Source organism: Triturus cristatus, chromosome 2_1 (genome assembly GCF_964204655.1).
Source record: "Triturus cristatus chromosome 2_1, aTriCri1.1, whole genome shotgun sequence".
In the NCBI taxonomy this organism is placed as follows: domain Eukaryota; kingdom Metazoa; phylum Chordata; class Amphibia; order Caudata; family Salamandridae; genus Triturus; species Triturus cristatus.
The window spans coordinates 1149106463-1149130535 of NC_140581.1; the positions used below are offsets into that span (position 1 = coordinate 1149106463).

Genomic DNA, 24073 nt, shown 5'->3' on the forward strand with positions numbered 1-24073 from the left:
AGTAAGTCTCCCTCGTAACAGGTCTGCTGCTCCGGGCCTTTGACAACAGGAATAGCCCTCAGCAGTAGGCTAGATTATAAATCAATTTCTATCCAATAGGGAAAGAATGTCTAATCTCTTTCTTTAAAACAAAACACTACCTGGACACTAACTGGGAGTGATATGTGTGCTGTTTGAAAATAATGTTATACATCACACCCAAAGTTCAGTAGTGTATGCCTAGACAGTTCAGCCTTGCTACCCATTCATTAAGGTGCGACTGTACAATGTCGGTATTCGGAGGTCCACAGTTACAAGTTGCATTGTAGATTTTCCAGGGCGCGGGGGATGTCCAATGAAACACTTTTTTTTTTTTTAAAGAAGTCTTGATGTTCTACATTAGCTACAGCATACCGTGTTTTTAGCCTGTGATAAAATAAAATAAAAAGTCAGTCTCATAAGCATGTTAGTTTTAATAAGGATTTCAGTTGTGGTAACGGTGTAAGCATGCATTTGTTGGCATAAAGCCACTCTGAGGAAAGTTGTCATATGTCTGATTATAACAAGGAAGTCATATAAACAGACTAGGAGACAAAAGAGTACTATAAAAATATATAGTTTATTAAAAATAAAAGTCGTCAAGATTTCACATAAAAAAACTAGACCCCAGAAAACAGGAGCAGATGCGCCATAATTTGTAGCATTGAAAGGCTTAGTTCAATTCAGATAATAGAAATGGTTTTCATACGATTTCGACTACATCATGTTTTCAGCAAACCTTGCAAAGACAGATTTTCTTTGTTCTGCTGTCATGTGTTCACATGCCTCCAAGATATTTGCCACAATTAGAGTCTGCTGTACAGTTTTTGCCTTCACCCATATTCTGCCATTCATTCCAATCACAATCTCCAACGGATACACTTTTGACAGGTCCTGAATAATGTCACATTGTGGCGTCAGAAGCCTAAACGTTAGGAGAGGAGAAAAATTGTTTAGAGTTGGTTAAAACAGTCCACACGCACGCATTGATGGCTGTAGAATGATACAAAACTGAGGATTCAAGCATCACATTTTCTTTAAATATTTTACAGCGTTTACATGTTGCAAATCAAGAAAGAGGCTACAAATAAAACTCTTAATGTGAAGCTGACATTCGATAATGTTAAACTGACATTCGATAATCATTACACGCATAGCAAACCGTCTAATAACACAAACATACGTTAACCAGTAGAATACATATACTTCACACACCTGTCTCTTACCCATATTATCTTTCAAATCATGACAATGCAAGGAAATAATCACATAAACCAAGCAAAAAATTCTGACTTCTAGGTCACAAGAGTTTAAAAAAAAAAAAAAAATAATCTTGGAGCAACCACTGCTACTGTGCACACCCTTTCAGCCACATATCAATCTATATTTATACACCATGTCCGCACCTCTGGGGTCAAACTGCTCACAATTTTACTCAATCCTGCAGCCAATCAAAACTCCAAGCTTATACAGTATTCAAAACAGACACAAATATTATCCAGCTCAGTGCTACTTTTTAAAAAGAGACATGCTTGATTATATAAACCAATACTCATTAATACCTACACAGGCTTTAGGCACAGAATCCTAAAACTCAGGGCTTATCAGCACTAAACACGGCTCAGGTGCGAGTTCACGTTTATGTGCATGAGCATCTTCCCTGATATCAGTGACCCGTGGGTCAGTCTTTAATGCTCTACCACTGAAGCTTGTTGTGGTGTTCAGTAGTTACTAATCACCCCCCCACCCACATGTTCAGTAGTCAAACCGCATTATCTTCTGTTCATGGTTTTAAGGAAGGCTCAGCTTCCGGTGAGTTGATTGGCACGTGTGGGGACTCCACTGAAGCACAGAGGTGCAAAGTGACCAGTCTAGAGATCATGGGCAGGCCTACACACAATAGGTTTGTGGTTGCTTCAATGACGCCCCTGGCAGTGTCAGTGGTCCTCGGCTTTGGTCAACAGGTCAGTCTCACTGCTCTGCCCTCTTGGGTGATGCTGGTCAGTACATCTCAAGTGCTTGTCACGCTTTTCTACAAGAAGGCCAGGAGACCCATTCCAATTTGCGGGTTGGCCATGGTCGGATTCAGTCTGCTCCTTTAACCTGTTCCAAACACTGGACACACCAGGTAGGTCTCTATCCCTGGGGCAGTCAACTCCTGCAGAGGCAACGCATCTTCCCCTCCTTCAGCATAGAGAATGGGTTCACATGATCCCAGGCAGACTTCCAGGTGATGTCCCCTCACCTCTTAGACTAGCTGTCAGTGACACCAGCCTTGCATTTTACGATATTCAGGAGTACCCTGTGGGTATACCCTCCTTGGACAATAGGAATCTGGAACCAAGTAGGAGAGTCCGGGTCTCAATTTTAAAACAAGGGCTGCAGATCCCATTCTCGGTGTCCTGGGATCAAATTACAGCTGTTCTCTTCCCTTATGTGTTACTCCTCTGCAGAGCAGACAAATTCTTTGTCAGGGTGATGGCTCCTCACCGCAGGTATTGATGAGGGTCCTCTAAAAACTGGAGAAACCACAACTTATTGCACAATAACATGTGACACTCTACACCTGGGAGTGATCAGCCTTTTGCAGTATAATCTCTGGAAGAGACACATTGAGCAAGACCTGCCTAAAGGATTCTCTTTGCAATACAACTAATTCTGCTCACTGCCCTTCTGCCTACCATCTAACCCAGACGTCTTCAAACTTAAATAGCTCCCTGACACAAACCATCCCTCCAAGGGCCTAAGAAGGCTGTCTTTCTAGCTGTTTATACTAGCTTGTGTAGCACTACAAGCTGCACTTCTACATTCTTCAAGCGCTGTAATTAATACATCATAAAAAAAAGCCTGTGCCTTGCCCCCTCCTCTGGGTTATCACTCTGGGGCTCCTAGCAGGCAGGCTCTCTTCTGTTTAATAAATCTCAATCAAGTGCTACATACTGCACTTCTGCCTTCTCTAACCACTGTAATTAAAAGATGCCTTAAAACAAGCACTGGCAAGGGCAATAAGTCTTGCCTATGTGCTTTTTTTTTACGGTTTTACAAATAGCTGAAAGTAATGCAAAAAACCTGTATGATACAGCCAGCACTGTACACGTTATAACACTTTTTTTTACTTTCAGTTACTCTTCACTGAAGCTAGAGCTGCTGTATAATATGGCTAAAAAAACACGGACAGCCAATAGATCTTGCATACGTGAGACCTATTGGCTTTACCAATGCTTGGTATGGAATGCCATATGGTAAGTTATAAACATTTATATAGTGTTTACAACAGCTGAAGTGCTAATGTTATAGAACGGAGAATGCCCTTACCAAGGTGTTAGTGTGTTTAGATTCAGAAGCATTTTAGGACCATACAAAAACTGAAAATGTGCCATATAAATGTGCTGAATGTTCACATAAGTTGTAGGTAGACAGTTCAATATGTTACAGCTTTTATTACAGTTCTGCCTTAGGCTATGTATTACTTTGGGTGCAATGGTTACAAAAGAACCAAAAAACCACTCCTGACTGCTTTTTTAGTAGTAAAATATAGAAATAATCGGTATTCAGTGGGGATCCAAGAGCTTGTCCAAAGGAAATGCAATATGGATGAACTGGTCAGGCAAATTTGCGTACGCTTTTCCGCCTCTCCCACTCATTCCACTAGTGGTGTGCAAACTACAACAACACTCCCTCACACTAATCCTAGTAGCTCCAACGTGGGCCAGACAACCGTGGTATACCACACTGCTGGAACTATCTGTAGTGCCACACCAAAAACTACACCTCTCTCCACACCTCTTAACCCAGAACCATGGAGAGATCAAACACCCGGACCCAGCGCAGCTCAACCTTGCGATCTGGCTCCTGAAATCTTAGAATTCGGGTACCTAAATCTTCCCCCTGACTGTATGAACGTCATCAGAGAAGCTAGAAGACATACCACTAGAGCGTGCTACGCCGCCAAGTGGAAACGTTTTGTTGTTTATTGCCATAACAACACCATCAATCCACTGGACATGTCCATTCAACACATAATAGGCTACTTACTCCACCTACAAAGGTGCAATCTAGCCTATACGTCCATTAGACTACACCTCGCAGCTATTGCAGCTTACCTACAAAACAGGCAACATCTCTCACTCTTCAGAGTACCTGCCATTAAAGCCTTCATGAAAGGCCTTAAAAGAATAATTCCCCCCAGAGTGCCACCCTCACCTGTGTGGAACTTAAATATCGTTCTCACAAGGCTAATGGGGCCTCCCTTCGAACCTCTCCATAAATGCGAACTACAGTTCCTAACATGGAAAACCGCTTTTCTTGTAACCATCACTTCCCTTAGAAGGGTCAGTGAGATACAAGCACTTACCATCCAAGAACCCTTTCTCCAAATGCACCATAACAAAGTTGTTCTCCGTATCAACCCAAAATTCCTCCCTAAAGTCATTTCTCCCTTTCACCTAAACCAAACAGTAGAACTACCAGTATTTTTCTCGCAACCACAGACCGTTGCAGAAAGGGCTCTTCACACACTGGATGTGAAACGAGCCTTACTCTACTACATTCAGAGAACACAATCTTTCCGTAAGACCGAACAACTGTTTGTTTCTTTCTCTCCACCACACAAAGGTAACCCCGTCTCAAAATCGGGGATAGCTAGGTGGATTGTAAAATGCATTCAAATCTGCTACCATAAAGCAAAGCGAACGCTATCCATTCCCCCGAAAGCCCATTCTACACGAAAAATAAGGGCTTCCATGGCATTCTTAGGGAACATCCCATTAGATGATATCTGCAAAGCAGCTACATGGTCAACACCGCACACTTTCACCAAACACTATTGTGTAGATGTGCAAACTAAGCAACAAGCTAGTGTGGGCCAGGCTGTACTCAAAACATTATTTCAAACCACTGCAACAGATACGGGTGGTCGCCGCTAACGGTGGGTACTGCTATATAATCTATGCACAAGTGTGTAATCTGCAGCTCATATGCCTCGAACGGAATATGCTACTTACCAGTATGCATCTGTTCTTGGCATGTAGAGCTGCAGATCTACACACGCCCACCCGCCTCCCCGGCTATCTGTTCCAGTTTATCTTATTTAGATAGCACACACATGGGCATCTTCACTGTTACTACTACGCTCCATCTTTCACTGCTGGCGAAAAACAATCTGAGGATGGAGCCGAAGCCCATGCGCAATACGATCCAAAGGGAGTCACCGACCTCGTGACTGCCAAAGACTTTCCAAGAGGAAAAACAAACTGCAAACATCCGGGCCCAACACCAGATGTCGATCTATGCACAAGTGTGTAGATCTGCAGCTCTACATGCCAAGAACAGATACATACTGGTAAGTGGCATATTCCTTCCAAAAGGTCACTAATGCATTTCTAAAAGCAGCACTGTCTGCATACTCCTACGCTTTAGAGTCTGGGCTAAAGCCTCCGGCTATGAATGCTAGCTGTATATTTCCCAGTCTGAGGAGGCTGATCACAATTTCCACCTTGTGCTCCGTTTTACTGGGTAGAACCTAAAATGGATTCTGCTGGTCTCAGCAGAGAACTAAATCAAATAAATTAAACTTAAACTTGGTCTATGCAGTCATACTCACATTTACAATATGGAGTACTACCACCAACAAATGCATTCACACAGATGCCAAAGCCGGTTCTTGACACTACATTCTAGGTGGACCTTACTAGAATGGGCCAATAGGCATTGCTCTTACCTAAACAGGAAAAAGGCCTGTTCAGCTACATAAATAACCAAAGTGGTATGCTGACACCACCTTCTAGTGTTCAAGACTAAGGATAGAGGCAGTAATCTCATACCTTCTAGAGGACACGCTTGGTGTGCTCCTCATGACCACAAAGTGCAGCTTTGGGTCTCAGAACAGGTTCGAAAAGCCCAGGCTTCAGCACTCATTCAGGGTTTTTGAGTGGGCTGAGCCAAAAAAAAGTTAGGATACCAGACAACCAGCAACTAGGCAAGCTATGGGCAGGGGTACACATTTGTTTCACCATGCAGGGGACACTCCCATTCCAACAATGAGTAACTCATCAAGCTTATACATCTAACCATAGTTTTCCTCCCTAAAATTATACAGATTATATACACCCAACTGTCAAACTAGCATATCGATCCCACAAATTGGACGGATTCAAAAACTGCTAAATTCAGATCCATATTGCAGGCCCTCAGCAACAGTCCTGGCTTATGTTAACAAGGCCTCAACGCCATCTTGTTCAAAATGGATGTCTCCTGTATGTTCACTGTTCATTTCTGCAGCACACAGTCAAGCACAGTCATGTTTATTTCTATTGACATTGTTCTTGCTGTGCTCAAAGAAAACTTTCCAATACAGATAAAGTAGTGTTGCACTTTTCCAAGGCCCTTCTGCTAGCTCGCTGTACGGCATTCATTCGCAACAGTTTGCTGCGGTTTTTGTAACTAGTTCACTCTGCCATCTCAGGATGGCATTAGAATAGAGTGGGCAGAATCAATATTCATGTAGGGGGATAGTGCTTAGATGCTATGGGGAATAAGATGTTTCTTAGGACTGTGCTCGGATTTGCTTGGGACTATAATTCTTTTGCTCACACCATGATTTTTTTTCAGGAATTGATGACTTTTTATGCCAGACAATTGTATAAAAACCCCAGATTTTGGGTAAGCCAGAGATGCTGCCTTTTTTCTTATTGATTTTGCTACTCACTTGGGACTTATGATGTTTCTGATTTTGCACATCATTCTGTATTGCTCTATTTGCTGGCAGCCTTTATGGCAATAACTTTATGCATTTGCACTTGTGATTTCTATACACCTTTTGAATTTTGTAATAAACATATATAAATGTATATTCCTGCCCTAGAACTTAATTATTGAGTTTGTTCTTGCTTAATTGACTGTAATTTGACACGCTGTAAGGAGCCTTATCACGGCGGCACTTTGCCACACGAAATTGAGGTTCAACACCAGCTCAGATTCATCCACCCATGGACGTCCTGTTAAGACAACGTTCTGGGGTACACAATTTTAGGGGTCACCCACACATTCAGACAGCTGATAAGATACCTCTACTTGGATTTCCAGTAGGTAGAGAACAATGATGTATAACATCCTCATCATGCATAACGAAAAGTTTCTTACCTGTCGGTGTAGTTTTGCAGCTTGAAGATCTTTCTGGATTCACTATGCTGTGCATTATTCCGCGATCTTGTGGTTGGGTCCGGATTCGTAGTCTTTCCTTTGTTTTTTTTTTTTTTTGTAGCCCAGGTGGGCGTCGACGTCCACCATTTGGTGCACCTCCCGTGACGTCGTCGTGCTTCCTGCGGAAGTCCCACCTTTGGGGCGCCATCTTCGGGTTCTTTTTTCCCTGTTTTTTCCTTTTTTTTTTTTTTTTACCCTAGGCGATTGATTAATCCTTTTGTCCATATTTCTGTACGTTTCCACTTCTTTGATCCTATCCATTTCACCCCCTCTTCCTCCAGCCTCATCTTCCTGGCGGAGGTGGGTGGGTTCGCTAGTGAATCCAGAAAGATCTTCAAGCTGCAAAACTACACCGACAGGTAAGAAACTTTTCGTTTTGCAGCGTGAATCTTTCTGGATTCACTATGCTGTGCATAGATTTTGTAGCGGTTTTCCTATTTCTGTGGTGGCTGGGTGGAAGATGATCGCTGGTCGTTGAAAATGTGTTGTAGCACCTTCTGTCCGACCTGTGCTTCCTTATTCATTTGAATGTCCACGCAGTAGTGCTTCGTGAACGTGTGCACGGATGCCCAAGTTGCTGCGAGACAAATGTCTTGGATGGGCGTGTTTGCCAGGAAGGCAACTGTGGCCCCCTTCTTCCTTGTGGAGTGGGCTTGGGCCCCCTCCGTTAGCTCCTGTCCAGCCTGTTTGTGACAGAATTGAATAGTGAGGGCAATCCACCTAGCGATGGTGCCCTTGGTCACTGGTCTACCCATGAAGCTGGTAGCAAAGGACACAAACAGCTGCTTCGACTTCCTGAGTTCCTTGGTTCTTTCAATGTAGTGCATCACCGCTCTTCTGGCGTCGAGGGTGTGCAGGGCCTTCTCTGCGTTTGTAGTCGGGTTCTGGAAGAAACTCGGTATCTGGATAGTCTGGTTCATGTGGAACGCCGACACTACCTTGGGCATGAAGTGGGGGTCCGTCCTGAGGACCACCCTGTCTTTGTGAATTTGAATGTAGGGCTCCTGTAGCGTTAGTGCTTGAAGCTCGCTCACCCTGCGTAGTGAGGTAATGGCCACTAGAAAGGCAGTTTTCATCGTCAACATTTGTAGAGTGGCTTTGTGAATGGGTTCAAACGGCGCCTTCATGAGCTCCGTCAGAACCACGTTTAAATTCCATGCCGGCGGCGGCAACCTTTTCGGGGGTGCCATTCTTTTGGCTCCCTCCATGAATCTCTTCACCACCTGCGAGGTGAAGAAACTTCCACCTTTCTCACCTCTGGTGTAGGCAACGATCGCTGCTAGGTGTACCCTTAGGGAGCTCGAGCAGAGGTTACTCTTTAGAAGGTGTGTGAGGTACCTCAGCACAGTTGAGTCTCTTGTCATGCTGTTTTGCAGTCCCTTTTTCCTGCACCACACCGTGAATCTCTTCCACTTTGCGCTGTAGCACTTTCTTGTAGTAGGTTTCCTTGCCTCCCGTAGCACTCGCATGGTGCTCTGAGGCAACTTTAGGTGTGCGAACTCTAGGTCTTCAGGAGCCATGCTGCCAGGTTGAGGCTCTCTGGCTCTGGGTGCAGTACCTCTCCGTTTTGCATTGAGAGCAGGTCCTTTTTCCTCTCGAACCTGTACGGATTGCCTTGCGCCATTTCTTGAATCTGTGAGAACCATGTCTGCCTCGCCCACTGTGGGGCCACCAGGATCAGAGTCATGTTGCTGGTTCTGCACTTCTCTAGCACTCTGTGCAACAGGGGTATCGGTGGAAAGGCGTAGGCAAATGTCTTCCACCAGCTTATCCATAGGGCATTTCCCCTGGATTGCTGATCTGGTTGCCTGGACGCGAAGCTTCGGCATTTTGCATTGTGGCGTGTTGCAAACAGGTCTATTGTGGGAGTCCCCCATTTCTGGAAGATTTTCTCCGTTTCCTGGCCATTGAGCTCCCACTCGTGCGATGCTGAGGTCTGCCTGCTCAGCCAGTCTGCCTCCACATTGTCCTTTCCTGGCAGGTGAATTGCCAGTAGATCTATCTTGAGCGGTATGGCCCATCTCCAAATCTCCTGAGCTAGGGATGAGAGGGGGAACGACTGTGTCCCCCCTTGTTTGTTGATGTAGAACATCGCCGTGGTGTTGTCTGTCTGTATCAACACTCTCTGGCCGAACAGGTGTTTCTGGAATGCCTTCAGGGCTAGCAGTATCGTTTTCAACTCGAGGTAGTTGATGTGGCGGACCGCGTCCGCTGGAGCCCATAGACCCCTCACCCTGAGGTTGTCCATGTGCGCTCCCCATCCCTTCTGTGATGCGTCCGTGGTAATGGTCACTGTTGGGCTTGGTGGTGTCAGGCTTCTCCCCGTTGTTATGTTGTCCCTGTTCCACCAAGTTATCTCCTCCTGCACTGCGTGCGTAACAACCACTAGATCCTCCCAACTTCCGTTTGCTTGTGACCATTGCTGTTGCAGCCATTCCTGGAATGGTCTCATGTGCAGGCGTACATTCGGCACCAGCTGGATACAGGACGCCATCATTCCCATCATCTTGCTCACCGCCCTCACTGTCAGAGCTCGCCCCTTCTGGTAGAGCTGCGTCTCCTTCAGTAGAGCATCTGTCCTCCTGTCGCTGGGCACTACCGTATTGTGTAGGGAGTTGATCTTTGCCCCCAGGAAAATCTTTACCTGCTCCGGTTCCAGCGACGATTTTCCCCAGTGGATGGAAAACCCCAGATTTGTGAGGGTGTCTGTTACGCGTTTTGCGTGCCTCTCGCACTTCTCGCGTGAGTTTGCCTTGACCAGCCAGTCGTCCAAGTAGGGGTATACGTGTATTCCCTGCTTTCGTAGGTGTGCCGCTACCGCCGACAGGCATTTTGTAAAGACCCTTGGTGCTGATTTTAATCCGAAGGCCAGGGTTGTGAACTGGTAGTGTTCCTGTTCGATGTTGAATCTTAGAAGGCCCTTGTGCCTTCTGTTTATTGGGATGTGAAGGTAGGCATCTTTGAGGTCCACGGTGACCATGAAGTCCCCTTCTCTTATCTGTGGCAGTACCTCCTGCAGTGAAGTCATTTTGAACCTTTGTGTTTTGACGAACTTGTTTAGGTACCGGAGGTCCAGTATGGGTCTGAGGTCTCCGTCTACCTTCGGAACCACGAAGTAGTTTGAGTAGACCCCTTTGTTGCGTTCCCTGAACGGCACTGTCTCTATGGCTCCCTTTTGCAGGAGTTTCCGTGTTTCTTCTCTGAGTATTGCCAGTTCTTGGGCCGATCTCTGTCTTCCCTTCGGCTTTCTGTTTGGAGGTCTTTTCTCCAAGTCTACGCAGTATCCGTACTGCACGATGTTCCGTATCCACTTGTCTGTGGTTATGCGCCGCCACTCCTGAAGGTAGAACCTCAGCCTTCCGCCTACCGGTGACGTATGCTCGTAGGCTCTTGAATCTTCTCTTCCCCCTGATGACACCTTTTTGCGCCTCACCCTTGGGGGCCTGACGAGGGTGGGCGTCTTCTTGCGTGCTGAGTCACTTCGAGGAGGGCTGATCGCCCCCTCTCCTCCTTTGGCCACGTCCGTTCCCTCTCCCTCGAAAGGACTGGCCCCGAGGTTGATATTGCCAGCTTTGCTTCTGCTGACTTTGTCCGTGACCTTCGCCCTGCTGACCTTGTTGGAACGCCTGGTGCGACGTCCCCTGTTGGCTTCCACCCCTACCGTAGGGTCTCCTCGAGGGATTTCCTCGTCTCATTCCCCTCAGCTGCAGGGCCCCCATGGACCTCGCTGTCTCGTTCTCCTTCTTGAGCTGGGTGAGCTTCTCGTCCACCGTTGCTCCGAACAGTGTCTCTCCGTTGAAGGGGGTGCCAAGGATGTTGTTCTGCACTTCCGGTTTGAATCCCGAGATTCTTAGCCATGCATGCCTCCTTTCTGTGACCCCTATGGCCATGAGTCTTGCTGAAGTCTCTGCCCCATCCAACGCCGTCTTTATACAGGAGTTGGCGATGTTCTTGCCTTCATCTACCAGGTGAGAGGCTCTCTGGCGGTATTCTTCGGGGAGGTGCTTTACTAGCTCCCCCATTTCATCCCAGTGTTGGTACTGGTGTCTATTTAGGAGTGCATTTGAATTCGCCATGCGCCAGTGCATTGCGGCGTTCCTCTCGACCTTTCTGCCTGTGAGGTCGATTCTCCTGCTCTCTTTATCTGGAGGTGGGCCCGAGGTTGCTGGCACGTTGGCCCTTCTCCTGGCCGTGGAGGCAATGATGGAGTCTGCGGTGACGCTACCCTTGATGTAAGGTGGGTCCAGGGAGGAGTGTTTATACTTTTTCTCTGTCCTGGGCGTGATCGACCGACAGGTGGCAGGCTCCTTGAAGGCTTCTCTCCCCTGGTTCATCACGCTTTGTAGCATGGGGAGGAACTGGCTCCTAGTCTGGATGGGGAGCAGTGTTTCGACGAGAAAATCTGCTTTCGGCCTCTCCTCGTCGAGCTTGACGCCGAAGGCCATTGCTGCGCTCTTCACCACCATATTGTACACCCCGATGTCGTCGGGTGGCGAAGGCCTCGAGGGGTACGTGTCCACGGCCTCCTCCGGGTTTTCGGTGTCGAGATCTTGCCATTCGACGTCGTTGCCGGTAGATGTCGCCGATTCGAAGAACGATTGTTGGTCTTCTTCCTCGGCTTCTTCCTCATAATAGGGCTCCTCTTCCTCTTCGAGGTCCCTTGTCAGCCCTTCGGCGTCGAACTCATCCTCGACTTCGCCGACGTCCGCCGATGAAACCGTTGGAATCTTGAATTCCTTCATCCTGGCGTCGAACTCCTTCTTCCTTTGAAGGATGTTCTCCATTTCGGCCTCGAGCCGCCTCTTCTTTTTCTCCATTTCGGAGATGCTTTCGGCGTCGACCGCGGGTCTTTTCGATGAAACTTGCGTCGACGTCGAACGTTCTTTCTGCGTCGATAGGCACGTTTCATGGGATGATTTCGACGACCCTTGCCTTTCGGCGTCTTTCTGCGCCAGGGAGTCCTTTTGTAAGGATCCGCTGGGCCTTTTGTCCGAAGTTCCCCCTTTGGACGTCGAAGTTTTCGGCGCCGGGGCTCCCTACGTGGACCTTGACTCAGTTTTTCTCGAGTCACCCTCGTGTTTGAGGTGTTTTTTGATTTGCGCTCGACGATTCTCTTACCTCGTCTTCTTTTTTCTTGTCGGTCTCTACGACCGTGAAGTTTTCGGCTGTCTCGGCGACGTTGTCCTCGTCGTCCGTGTCGAGGCCCAGCGCGTAGAGTGTCGGGGGTTTTCCTTGGCCCTCCATGTTGGCGTTGGCTCTCCTCTGCCTCTCTCTCACCCTGAGTGTCTTCGGCGCGAAGACTGAGCAGGCGTTGCAGTCGATACTCTGATGATCCACCGGTAGGCAGAGGTTGCAGACCGGATGCAGGTCTTTCTGCGCGAACTTGTGGTGGCAGTTTGGGCAGAACTTGAATGGCGTCTTGTCCATTTCGCTCAGGGTCTCTGAGCGTGCATTCTCCAAGGTCGTCGAAGAAAAAGGCTCGCTGGTCTTCTTTCTTCGCGTTCCTGTCGAAATCTGTTCTTTCCTGATGTCTTCTCTTGATTCTATCGATGAAACTCGCTTTTCTTCCTTCTTCCTCCGAGTGAACTTCTGGAGCTTCCCGATGACGATCCAGACCCAACGGCGGAAAAAAGAATCTGAAGATGGCGCCCCAAAGGTGGGACTTCCGCAGGAAGCACGACGACGTCACGGGAGGTGCACCAAATGGTGGACGTCGACGCCCACCTGGGCTACAAAAAAAAAAAAAAAAAAACAAAGGAAAGACTACGAATCCGGACCCAACCACAAGATCGCGGAATAATGCACAGCATAGTGAATCCAGAAAGATTCACGCTGCAAAACAAGAAGTGTCTGCTAGTTATGCACTGAATAACCAGAGTTTGTTATTTGCTGATTTTAACAGGAGGTGATTCCTAAACTTAAGTGGGGTGTGAGGGTTCTCAGAACCAACAAAAATAGAAGTCATCCAAGGCCTTAAGTTATGTTAGTATTGGACCTCAACAGAGCAAAACCAGACCCAAGTATTTGCCAGAAAATCCGAAACCTGTGACAAACGTTTGCTGAGCTTCAGCTTTAAGGAACTATGGTTGTAACAGTGGCTGACTATGGAAGAAACCTATTGTGATGCATCACATTCATGGCCTACATAAACACGCGTGGTTTGCATCTTACAATGAAGTATTCTATAGTGGAGAGAAGGAATGTTTTTATTTAGGCTGCAGTGAAGAAAGTGGACCAAAGCCATAATTTACGTGCCCCCCGCCTCCAAGTATTATTGTGACTATTTGAAGACAATGCCAACAGTGAACAATGCATTTATATTACTTACTTTCTGACTAAGCCTAACGAAACCTTGAAAAGCAGGCCGTCTTGTCCGATCACTCCCATCCCATTTGGCCTTCCACAGCTGTCAATGCAAGCTAGCTCAGGCTCCATATCTCTATTAGCTACAATGAACTGTCCATAAATGAGATCTCCAACCTGAAATTAAATAAAACAGATCACACAACAGCCATGTGATATATAAAGACATGTCCAGCAGAAGGATCATTTTAATAAAGAGCACAATGGCACTCAGGGATGTGGAAGTCCTATAACCCGAATCACAGGACATATTGTTTGGGGTCAAGGACAACACGTTTTCAAGTTTATTTTGTCCTTGCGAAGATAGGCCCAACCCCAGGCCCATCCCCATGCAGCACAAACTCTTTGAATGCCAGTTTACAGTACCACATTATGGCTCAGGGTAGGGCACTGTCTGCAGTTAATGTATTATTTGTGCCCATATATTAATACTGTTCAAACTTGGATTTATGGTTCATTAATCTAAAGTTAGTATTAGGGTGAGCACTATAAGGAAATTTAAGACTGGACTGCACTGCTGACAGTGATCCCAGTATAAAAAAGTGTACACACGATTGAGATGTTCAACAATATGAGGCCATCTATAATGCTCCCAGAATGCTCCGATTAGATTCAACTATTTGCAGAAGCTTTAAAGCAAGAATGAGGAGTCTTTGCTTTCAAATTAAATAGTCACAAAAAAATACAACTAGGTAAAAAACGTTTTGCTAAACTACTGTGAAATTTTAGGTACCATTTCTAGGATGCATTATTTACTAAAATGCGTTGATGTATGTTAGTATTCCCAAAAAATATTCATAATGGAAAAATCAGTGCAAACAGTTTCAACAAGATTATGGGAAAAATTAAAATATTCATTGGAAAAGCCAATAGATCAGACATTGATGGTCAGCTTTTTAGCTTTGTCAATATGCTTCTTGTTTTGACAAGGTTTTTGTAAAACGTTATTGTTGTAGGAGCTGCCAGGCCCTCATCATTATAACAAACATTGGCAAAAAGCAGTAATATTTTTGGGACTCAAAAAGCACATTGCCAAAGTAGTCTCTGGCACGGAACAAAACGACTGTGTACTGATTTGCTCCTTGTGAAAGAGCAGAATGTCGTCACTCACAGTGAAGCTAATCTATAGCTAAAGAGAGAGAGACGAATTCTAACAAGCATTTGCATTGCAATCGTTCTCGCATTTACGCGAGTTTGAGCTATTGGCATTGTAAGTGACAATGCCTTTATTTATGCTTTGGTTTTTAAAACATAAAAAAAGACATTGTCATCTACAATGCCAATAGGTTAAACTCGTGTAAATGCGAGACCTATTGCAATGCAAATAATTGTTTGTTTTCTGGTCGATTCCTTCTCTGGCTGATTACAGTGACAGACATTAAAGTGACCAACAATAAAAGTGAAAGCGCCTATGGTGCTTTCACCCCAAGTGAAAAAAATATTTTTTTTCAAACGCTTCTGTAGCGGCTGCCACAGTGAAAGCAGCCCATACTGGTAATTAAAGCGCAGCCACTATAGTTAAAGTGGACCGTGCTGTAATTGGAATAAATACATTACTTTGAAATAAAAGCAGGCGGGTGCTGGGGTGTCGCGAGTGGAATAGGGGTAGAGCGTAGCATAGAGTGAGTGGAGTGGAGTGGCATAGAGTGAGTGGTATGGCATGAACTGCAGTGTCATGGAGTGGCATAGAGAGTCGTGGAGTGGCGTAGAGTGGTGTAGTATAGAGTGCGCTGTAAAGTGAACTGAAGTGGAGTGTCATGGAGTGGCACAGAATGGAGTAGGGTAGAGTGGTGTAGGGTAGAGTGCTGTGGAGTGAAGTGAATTGAAGTGCAGTGGTATTGAGTGGTGTAGCATAGTGAGTGCTGTGGAGTGAAGTGGAGGGGCATAGAGAATCGTTGAGTGGCATTGAGTGGCGTAGTATAGATTGAGTGGTGTGGAGTGGCATAGAGTGGAGTGGTGTAGCATAGAGTGATTGGTGTGAAGTGAGGAAAGGAGTGTCTTGGAGTTATATAGAGTGTCGTGGATGAACTGCAGCAGGTTTCCTGGTTCAGGAAAAATGTAAACCCTCAGAGTTCGGACATAGAGCATTTTCGGTACAGACGCCTGTCCCATCCTGTACCAAGGGCACTGCTAAAATCACCTGGTCTTATAGAGTTCAGGAAATCCCTTAAAACATGTTTTTTTACTGGCTAGGGCCTGGGCTGCTGAAGTCTTAGACCAACGCATTTCAGTGTGGTGGTCCGCATCAGCACACTGAAATGCGAAGTCACGCATTGATAGCGCCTCCTCAACTGTCCAGGGTGCTTGTATCACTGTGTTCCTGAGCAAACTGATGGCAGCACGTGACCTACACTGCTTGCGGCAGGTTCGGGGCTGGCTCAGCTGAGCTTGCAGCGCCACAATGTAGCCAATTTACCCGACACACCAGTGGCATCAGCACAGACGTTAGGCGAGTCAGTCTGACTTTGACCAATCACACAAGGACAGACTAGTGTGTCACACAGAAACACCCCTATAGGCTAGCTTTGCACAGCTCGCATGTGCCTCCTATTGCACCCACCGACACCCGCGAGTAGTGTGCCTCAACTGATACGGAGGATGCAATGCAGTCAGCCAGTGCAGAGCCATTATGCCACAGCGAGTCAATAGTTCTGAACCACATACAGGGTGAATCAGTCATGCAGCTGGCCGGCCAGTTCACAGAGTTCCACAGACCAGTAAGTGTCGCTGTGAAGTGTGTGAGGAAGCAAAAGACATACAATTGATGTACAGAATGCAGAACAAATCAAAACATTCACTCCCAGTCAAGAGATCTGGGTTAACTCCATCATTCTTTTGCTCACCATGCCACCCCAGTTTAGACCTGGCCATATGCAAATCAGTCTTGACCCTGAGCGTCCTGGGAACAGTCCAGCCCGAACGGCTAAGCCAGGTGATCCCTGGACCGGAAACAAGCACCCTACGACCGGTTTCGGGGTTTATCCCTCCTCAGCCAGGATAGCTTGAATCCAGTGGCACAGTGAACCCAGGACCCACGTCTGGGCATACCCGGTGCACTTAGGGCGAGGAAGCAAAAGACACACAACTGATGGCCAGAATGCAGAACAAATCAAAACATTCACCCCCAGTCAAGAGATATGGGTTAAATCCATCATTCTTTTGCTCACCATGCTACCCCAGTTTAGACCTTGCCATATGCAAATCAGTCTTGAACCTGTGCCTCATGGGAACAGTCCAGCTCAAACTGCTAAGCCAGGTCCTCCCTAGACCGGAAACAAGCATCCTAGGACCGGTTCCGGAGTTTCACCCCTCTTCAGTGAGGATAGCTTGAATCTACTTGAAGTGTGTGTGCGGCTCCAGTCTCAGCTTTTCAGTCTCTTGCCTGAGGTGGGGCTTGCTCTGTGCTGCACTCCAGTCAGTCCTAATTTAATTTACTTTCGTTGTGTGTGGACTGCAGCCAACAGCCCTGCCCCTTTGACTCTGAAGTACAAAGTGAGTAGGCGCCCATTGTGGTGCAGAATGTGAAAGGGCTCCTGCCCTTAGGAGTGCCTGTTAATGGGACCTCCCGAGTGCTGCTGATGATAGCGCCTTGCTGTGTTAAATTGGGGCGAAGTGCTGAGGGGTAATCTGGAAGGGCATATGGCCTCAGGATGACTTTTACCGATTTTTTATTTAAAGGCCCCTCCCTGACAACACACTTCGATGTGACCCACAGTAACATTTTTCTCAAAAGTGCCCAATAAGGATATTTTATGTGTGTAAAGGGCCCAAGCACGGGCATATCCAGCACTGCAAATAACAGGAAGGACTATTAACAAGTGTGAAGCTCCAATTGCAGACTCTGGGCCGATGAAATGCGGAGCTGACAGCACATTACACTCTGCTGCTGGTGCATAAACCGATTACCGATAAGCTCCCTTTACCTCTTTTCTCCCTAGAGTAATTACATTTATATACAGCGCTTACTACCCCTGATGAGGCGCTGTAACATTATCCATGTTTTATTGGCAAACAGGAACAGGGTGGGGGCTCTCCCACATACCTGGCATCCATTAGTGGATGTGCTTCCCTGCCCATGGGCTTCAAACCCGCGAAACATACTTCGACTATTAGCAGCCAGGAACACTGCTGTAATAAACCAATCTAGAAGTGAACCCCACTGTCATTACAGCTGTAAGCCCCCCAAAAAACGAGTACTTGACCACGTGTTCACTGTTATTACACATACACGCCCCACATTGGCAACAGCCTGTCCCCAAGTGACATTAAAACTGAGAGGCCCCACACTAACAGTCGAGGATTTCAACTGTTGTTAAAACTAAGGCCTTAGACACTTGAAAAAGGCTAGACGGTCCTTCTCATTAAACTGAGCATTGCAGCCCAGAATTCAATTGAAGTTAAAGATGAATTTATTACTACATAGTGTTTAAAGACACAATATTTGCCATTGTAGATGTTATATGTACCGCCACTATTACTCAGTATGAGGTTACTCAGTGTATTTAACTCAGAAGGATACACGCTTTGGCAAAGGCTTGTCAAACTATTGGCTTTGCCAATACTACAGAGCAGTACCAACAAAAAAAAAAAAAAAAAAAAAAAAAAAATACAGCGTGCTGTAATATTCAAGGTTGCTATGGCGGCCCAGTGCGAGAACGTATCCACATGTATGCCTTGCCTTTTTTTTTTTATTTACGATTTCAAGATGTCGAATGTCACCTGAAGCAGTCAATTTAGTTTTGGAAATAAATGTAGTTTCTGATGTTTACGTTTACCCAGTCTTCATTTTGCTTGCAACAAAGTGTCACCCATAATCGCTGAATGCCACTCAGAATTAAAGTGAAGTTATGAAAATGTCAAACACAAGCAATCTGAAACCTTGGCATCTATGCCTCTCTGCTCATACTGTCCAAAGGCGGCGTCGGGGTCTGGGGGGCAGAAGAGAGCTGGGCTGCGAGGTCTTTCTGCTGATGCTGTACGAAGGCGGTGGTTGGGGGGGCAGAAGAGGGCTGGGCTGCGTGGCCTCTCTTCTGATACTGTCTGAATGCGGCAGGGGGGGGGGGGGACGGGGGGTAGAAGGCAGAGCTGCCGAGGCCTCTCTGCTGATGCTCTGTGGAGAGGTAGGATTGGCCGGGCTACCAAGGCCTCTCAGCCGATGCCATCAGGGAGCGGGAGGCTGGCTCGGGACTGTTGTGGCCTCTCTGTTCACGCTGTCTGAGGGGAGGTTGGAAAAAACAGCATGCAACGAGTTATCGTCTCTCAGCTGCTTTCCATGTTAGATGTGTATTAATGCCTCACACGTCATGCAGTGTCGGAAACAGAACACTGTGTATCTTGACTGTGTCTTTACCTTTTGTCACAACAGCACCTCGTTGGAACAAGCGCTTCCCGGTGCACACTGATGCTTGGCACACATGGCCCCAGAGACTAACTCTATATTTAATCCAGCACAGAGCACCCCACTCGTGGCCAATGGTGCACTTTGATACTTTGCACCCCATTTGCAGCCTCTTCCCCAATACACTTGTTTTTGTTTCCACATTAATATATTCCTCATAAACACAGGCTGAAAAGTGACACCTCGTTGGAGCCCTGCTGCTCCCACCTATCAATGACTCTTAATCCACGTAGGTCCACTTGGGTGACATTTCACTATGGGGGGGGGGGGTGAGGGGGAGCTGCTGACGCTGTCCGGGGAGGGTAGGTCGGGCCTGGATGGATTGGTGAGGTCTCCCAACTGGAACTGTCCGAAGTTGGAGGGGGTGTGAGGACCCAGACTGCTGAATGGTGATGCTCTCTCCCGCGGGGGAGGAAGGGAGCATGAGAGTGGAGATTGCCGAGGCATCTCTGCTGATGACCTAATGCAGACCAATGCAGCCTTTGGAGCGCTCTAGCACCTCTGCATAATGTTGGTGGTGCAGAAATATGCACAAATAAAGGGAGAAATAAGGGGAGAAAAGGAGAAGACCAGAGGCATGGGCAGGGAGGGACAAGGCGAGCACAGAGGAAGAGACTGAAAGAAAAAAAAATAAAAGGGCAACAAATAAAAGACTGCATGGAAGAAAAAAAAGACTGCATGGAAGAACAGAAAACAGCAAGGGATATAGAAAATTAAAAATATGCAAGTGAATAAAAGCAAGAAACGCGTGGGAGATAATAGAACATATGGTTTATGACGAAGGAAGAGCATGGACAAATACAATGAGGAAATGGTGTAAAGATAACAACGAAACCAAGGCATCGAAGAGACAAAACAAAGGGGCAAGGAGGAAAGAACGGAACGAAAGTCATGGGAAAAGGTTGGTACTGCATGCAAGAAAAGAAAGGACAGAGGAAAGAAAAAAGGATGGCGGGCTTGGGAGAAAATTAAATAAATCAAAACATGGGGAAAGATTGAAATGCAAGGGGAAAAAATGAAAGAAAGGACAGGAAAGAAAACAAAAACACACAGAGCGGCCTCAGCTCTACCCAGCCCCCTCCTCCAATGAGCGGCCGAATCAGAGCTGCCGACTACGGACCTCGGGATCAGAGTTCGAGCCATAGCGTCACTCAATATCTAGCGAAGCTGGGCAAATCACTTTATCACCCGTGCCCACGCTTTATAATTGTAAAAATGTACATTAAAAAGGAACAGCTGTCAGAGGAAAGCGTACGTCATGCCGGAGAACCCACCGTGCGTGCCACTGCTCACTGCCGCTGCAATTTTCCATGGGTGTGAACAATTGAAAAAAGGTGGAACATACACCCACCATTAGCCATTTGTATGCCACGATTTTAAAAAGACACAAACAAAAGCCAATCCAAAAGCCTGGGAGGAGTCAGACCACACAAAATAACTACAACAGATCGCCTGACAGTGCAAGCGCAGTAGGCTCGACCTAATTAAAAAAAAAAAATACTCAAAACCTAATTAAGGGCCAATTCTTAAAAAGTGTCACAAAAGTGGACCCATGGTATATGCCCTTGCATTAATGCAGGCTTAGAGCTTTCATGAATTCACCATAATTTCCACAAGTAGGATAGGAAATAGTATTCCCAGAAAATGTTCTGCATTTTAGCACAAGCAAATATGTATGTTTAGATTTCTCTTGTGTGAAAATCTGATGAGCTTTTTACAAGTTCACTTTCCCTCCAACCACTTTTTTCCCCACCCGTGGAAGAAGTTTTATTTCTGCCTTTATCAGGAGTACATTTTCAACCTTTTTAAGTATGGGAAAAGATTAGAGAAGAGCTGATGAAAACCCCTAAAACATGCAAGTTAGTAGGTTTGCACAGACTTCAAAGCACATTCCAAGCCCAGCACTATTGCTCAACGCTACCTCCAGCCCCAGAGGGAAGATTTGTGGAAAGGTGACAAAATGCGGTAATTGCTAGAATTCAAACCATAGTATAGTATAAGCCCCGGTATAATCAGAGACTATTATCAGAGCCTTTATATAATGAGTTTCCTGCCATAATTTATCGTCACACTGTGTGGCACCAAAGGGACAAGTGAATTTAATTTACAGGACAACAAGATTTAAGAAGCAACCTGTCCCTTGGACAAGTAGATTTTTTATTTCATTCCACACCTCTAGCACCGCGAGTTCAAAATGAGTTATTAACCCAGAATAATTGTTAAAAATGTCATATCTGTCACAGCAAGAAGCTCCAAGTTATTAACCATGGTGTTTATGCCTCTTAAATACAATCTTTGATTGTTAAACTGATGCACTTGCTTCACTGCCTCTCTTGTGAAATGGCATTCAGTTTAACAACCAGCTGATCAAGATACAATCACTCAACCAACTGGTGCTAGTTTAACAGAACAAAACGTTATAGATGTGTGTTGCTGATGAAAACAATGTATTTAAAATTTATAAAAAAAAAAAAAAAAAAAAAAAAAAAGGTTACCTGAACATTTGGTCTATTTTTTTTGGTGGCACCTTCAAACGCTAAATAAGACAAATACGCTTGTTCACTTCCTCCAATCTCCACTTTGAAGACGTCGCCAGACTTTGCAGTGACTATGCCAATCACAAGATCGCCTTTCACAGGAACATACTGTGAACGAAAATAACATGTTTAGGGGCAGTCAAGAGCAAAACTGATCACTGGTTTGCCCGATGGTAGGAAGTGATGCCGCCCACTTCCAAAATGCAACTCCAATGCTATCTGTAAAAGTCAGGCCACTATAAGGACCAATCAAATTATGCTGCAACAGAGGATTGCATTATACTACAGGGTTGACTAAATTATGGAGCAAGGACATTAGATTCAAGAGACACATTATGAGATTAAAGGAAAATTATGTAACAAATCCTGTGACTTTTTGTATAGCCATCTTGACATTTTAACATGCATTGACACAAAGGGATGAAAGTGCTATAAAAAAGCATGTCTCTTAAGATAAAAGAGCGCACATTCATCAGATCCTGTTCAAAATGTCATTAATCAACAAATCAAAATATTGTATAGCACAGAAACGTCATTTTACTAGGCGTTTGTTCCATCGCCCAAAGTAAAGCACTTCCCCTTCAGCCCCTCAATCGGGTGGTTACACTATGTGGGTTATAAAGTCTCTTGAAAGGTCTAAGATCCGCATCCAAAAAAGTAAAGTTGAGTTGTTAATAAATTTCGTAGAGCATCAGGTATTGTTTTGCACCGTCAATCACTTTAATAACTATGAATCCATTTGAACTGGAAACATTTTTGTCAGCATATGCAAATTATGTAGACATGCTAGATTATGTAGAAAAGTATATTTATAAGGAAAGTCTGCAGCATCGCCTTTATCCAGTGACCTTGGCTGAATTAGGCCATCACACGACACAACTTGTCTGTTTTCCCAAATGGTGTCACGTTTGGTACCCGTCGTCCCTTGAACCACCTCAATGTCAAAGCCAGCTTTAGCGCTTCTTCTCTCTACTGCTCCCACCCACCCTGTCCGTCAAACACATAAGCCAATTTATCAATTCACGCTCCCTCAACACTGTGAGAACTAGCACTTTGAGTAAGATATCTTACTCGACTAGGCTCGTTTTCAATTAGCCCCATGTCTCTTGGATGCTCTTTTCGATGCCTCCTGTTCTACATCATCACTTTGATCAAATCTGCGTTTAAAATCTGCATTGGCATAAAATGCTACAAAATATCACTAAATTTATATTATAGTATGAAACAATAACATAAGGTACCACGCAACTGATAAGTTACTATGGCATGGATTTTATTAATTAATTCAGACAAACAACATGCATGAACAGCCACGTAACTTATCACATGAAATGGTCATACAAAAGAATACTGAAATGTGAGAATATGTGGCACTTCTTGTCAGACTTCTGAAAGAAGAGAATGCTAATGAGCAGGGCAGCCGGTCCCATGCTTTTTCCCCCTGCATATGCATATGTGCATGTTATTCATATTACACGTATTGTTCTATATTTATTTTGGATACTGTGAAAAATTGAATGGAGACTCGACAATGAATGCCTGTAAGGTTGCACTGCTATTTGTAGCTATGTTTAACAATATCCTTATCTCAAAACATTAACATTGCGGTGTAAATGTGCGCACATCTATAGCCATTGAAGCTTTTTGGGACAGCTTGTATCTTAATTAACTCTACAAGTGGTGGTCTGCCAAAAAACTCCCCAACTGACTTGCTCCAATGCCTCCTAAATAAACTTGGGCTCAAGACCATTCAGCACACAGTTGAAAATTCAACAGTGCCACCAAAGTTTCCAAAGACATTCAAGGGAATAAGCACCATAGATTATGTTTTCGTCTCAGCCAAAATTGTCGAGCATTTGAAATAAATCCTCTCGTTACAAATAAGTGACCACCTCCTCCCACTTTGCACAGTATTGAACCTCAGCACATCCAAGTGTGAATGCCAGATAACGTTGGGCACCTCACAAGGCAACGAAACTCTACACTTAATCCGGAGAATAAAACGGGGCCCAGTCACTTCGCAAAAACGCGAAGTCTGGAAATGTGACAGTGGTCTGACCCTTACAATTCATAGTGGCAAACATCTCCTGGCCAATTGGGAGTTCATTATCAAGGATCTACATCTAATTTTAGAGTATGCACTAGCTCCTCCCTGAGGTTTTCTATTTAAAAACTCTCAAAAGAACTGCGCCATAATGGAAAGCAAGTGAAACATCCGAAGGCGGGGGATATTAAAGCAAAAAACACACAACCTGCAAACCAAGGCTGAGCAGCAGTCGACACTGCGGACCTTAACAAAACAGACTTAGGCAAATTGTTTAGACTAAAAAAATACAAAATCAACAGAAGGACAAAGAGTGGTTTCATATATATTCACTTACGGATAAAAGCTGTCTGGCTGACCTATGGAGATACATCAAAAACAAAATGTGCTAGGAAACCATTAGAAATAAAGCAATTGATGAAACCTCTTGGACACAGCATGTAAAAAAATCTGTATGTAGCTGAAACATTGTGTGTCTCTTCAGCAAAAACATTAAGTATCCCAGATGACTCC

General features: G+C 45.4%; 1 protein-coding gene across 1 annotated transcript in view; it reads right to left on the bottom strand.

Moving 5' to 3' along the window:
- Positions 1–579: 579 nt before the first annotated feature.
- Positions 580–24073, bottom strand: part of EXOSC3 (exosome component 3) — a 28813-nt gene continuing 5319 nt past the window's right edge. The window contains exons 2-4 of the mRNA XM_085636587.1: positions 21475–21624; positions 13547–13698; positions 580–943 (exon numbers count right to left, since the gene is read on the bottom strand). Of these exons, the coding sequence (XP_085492713.1) occupies positions 736–943; positions 13547–13698; positions 21475–21624 (510 nt within the window). The 3' untranslated portion in view covers positions 580–735. The remainder of the gene's footprint in view (positions 944–13546; positions 13699–21474; positions 21625–24073) is intronic.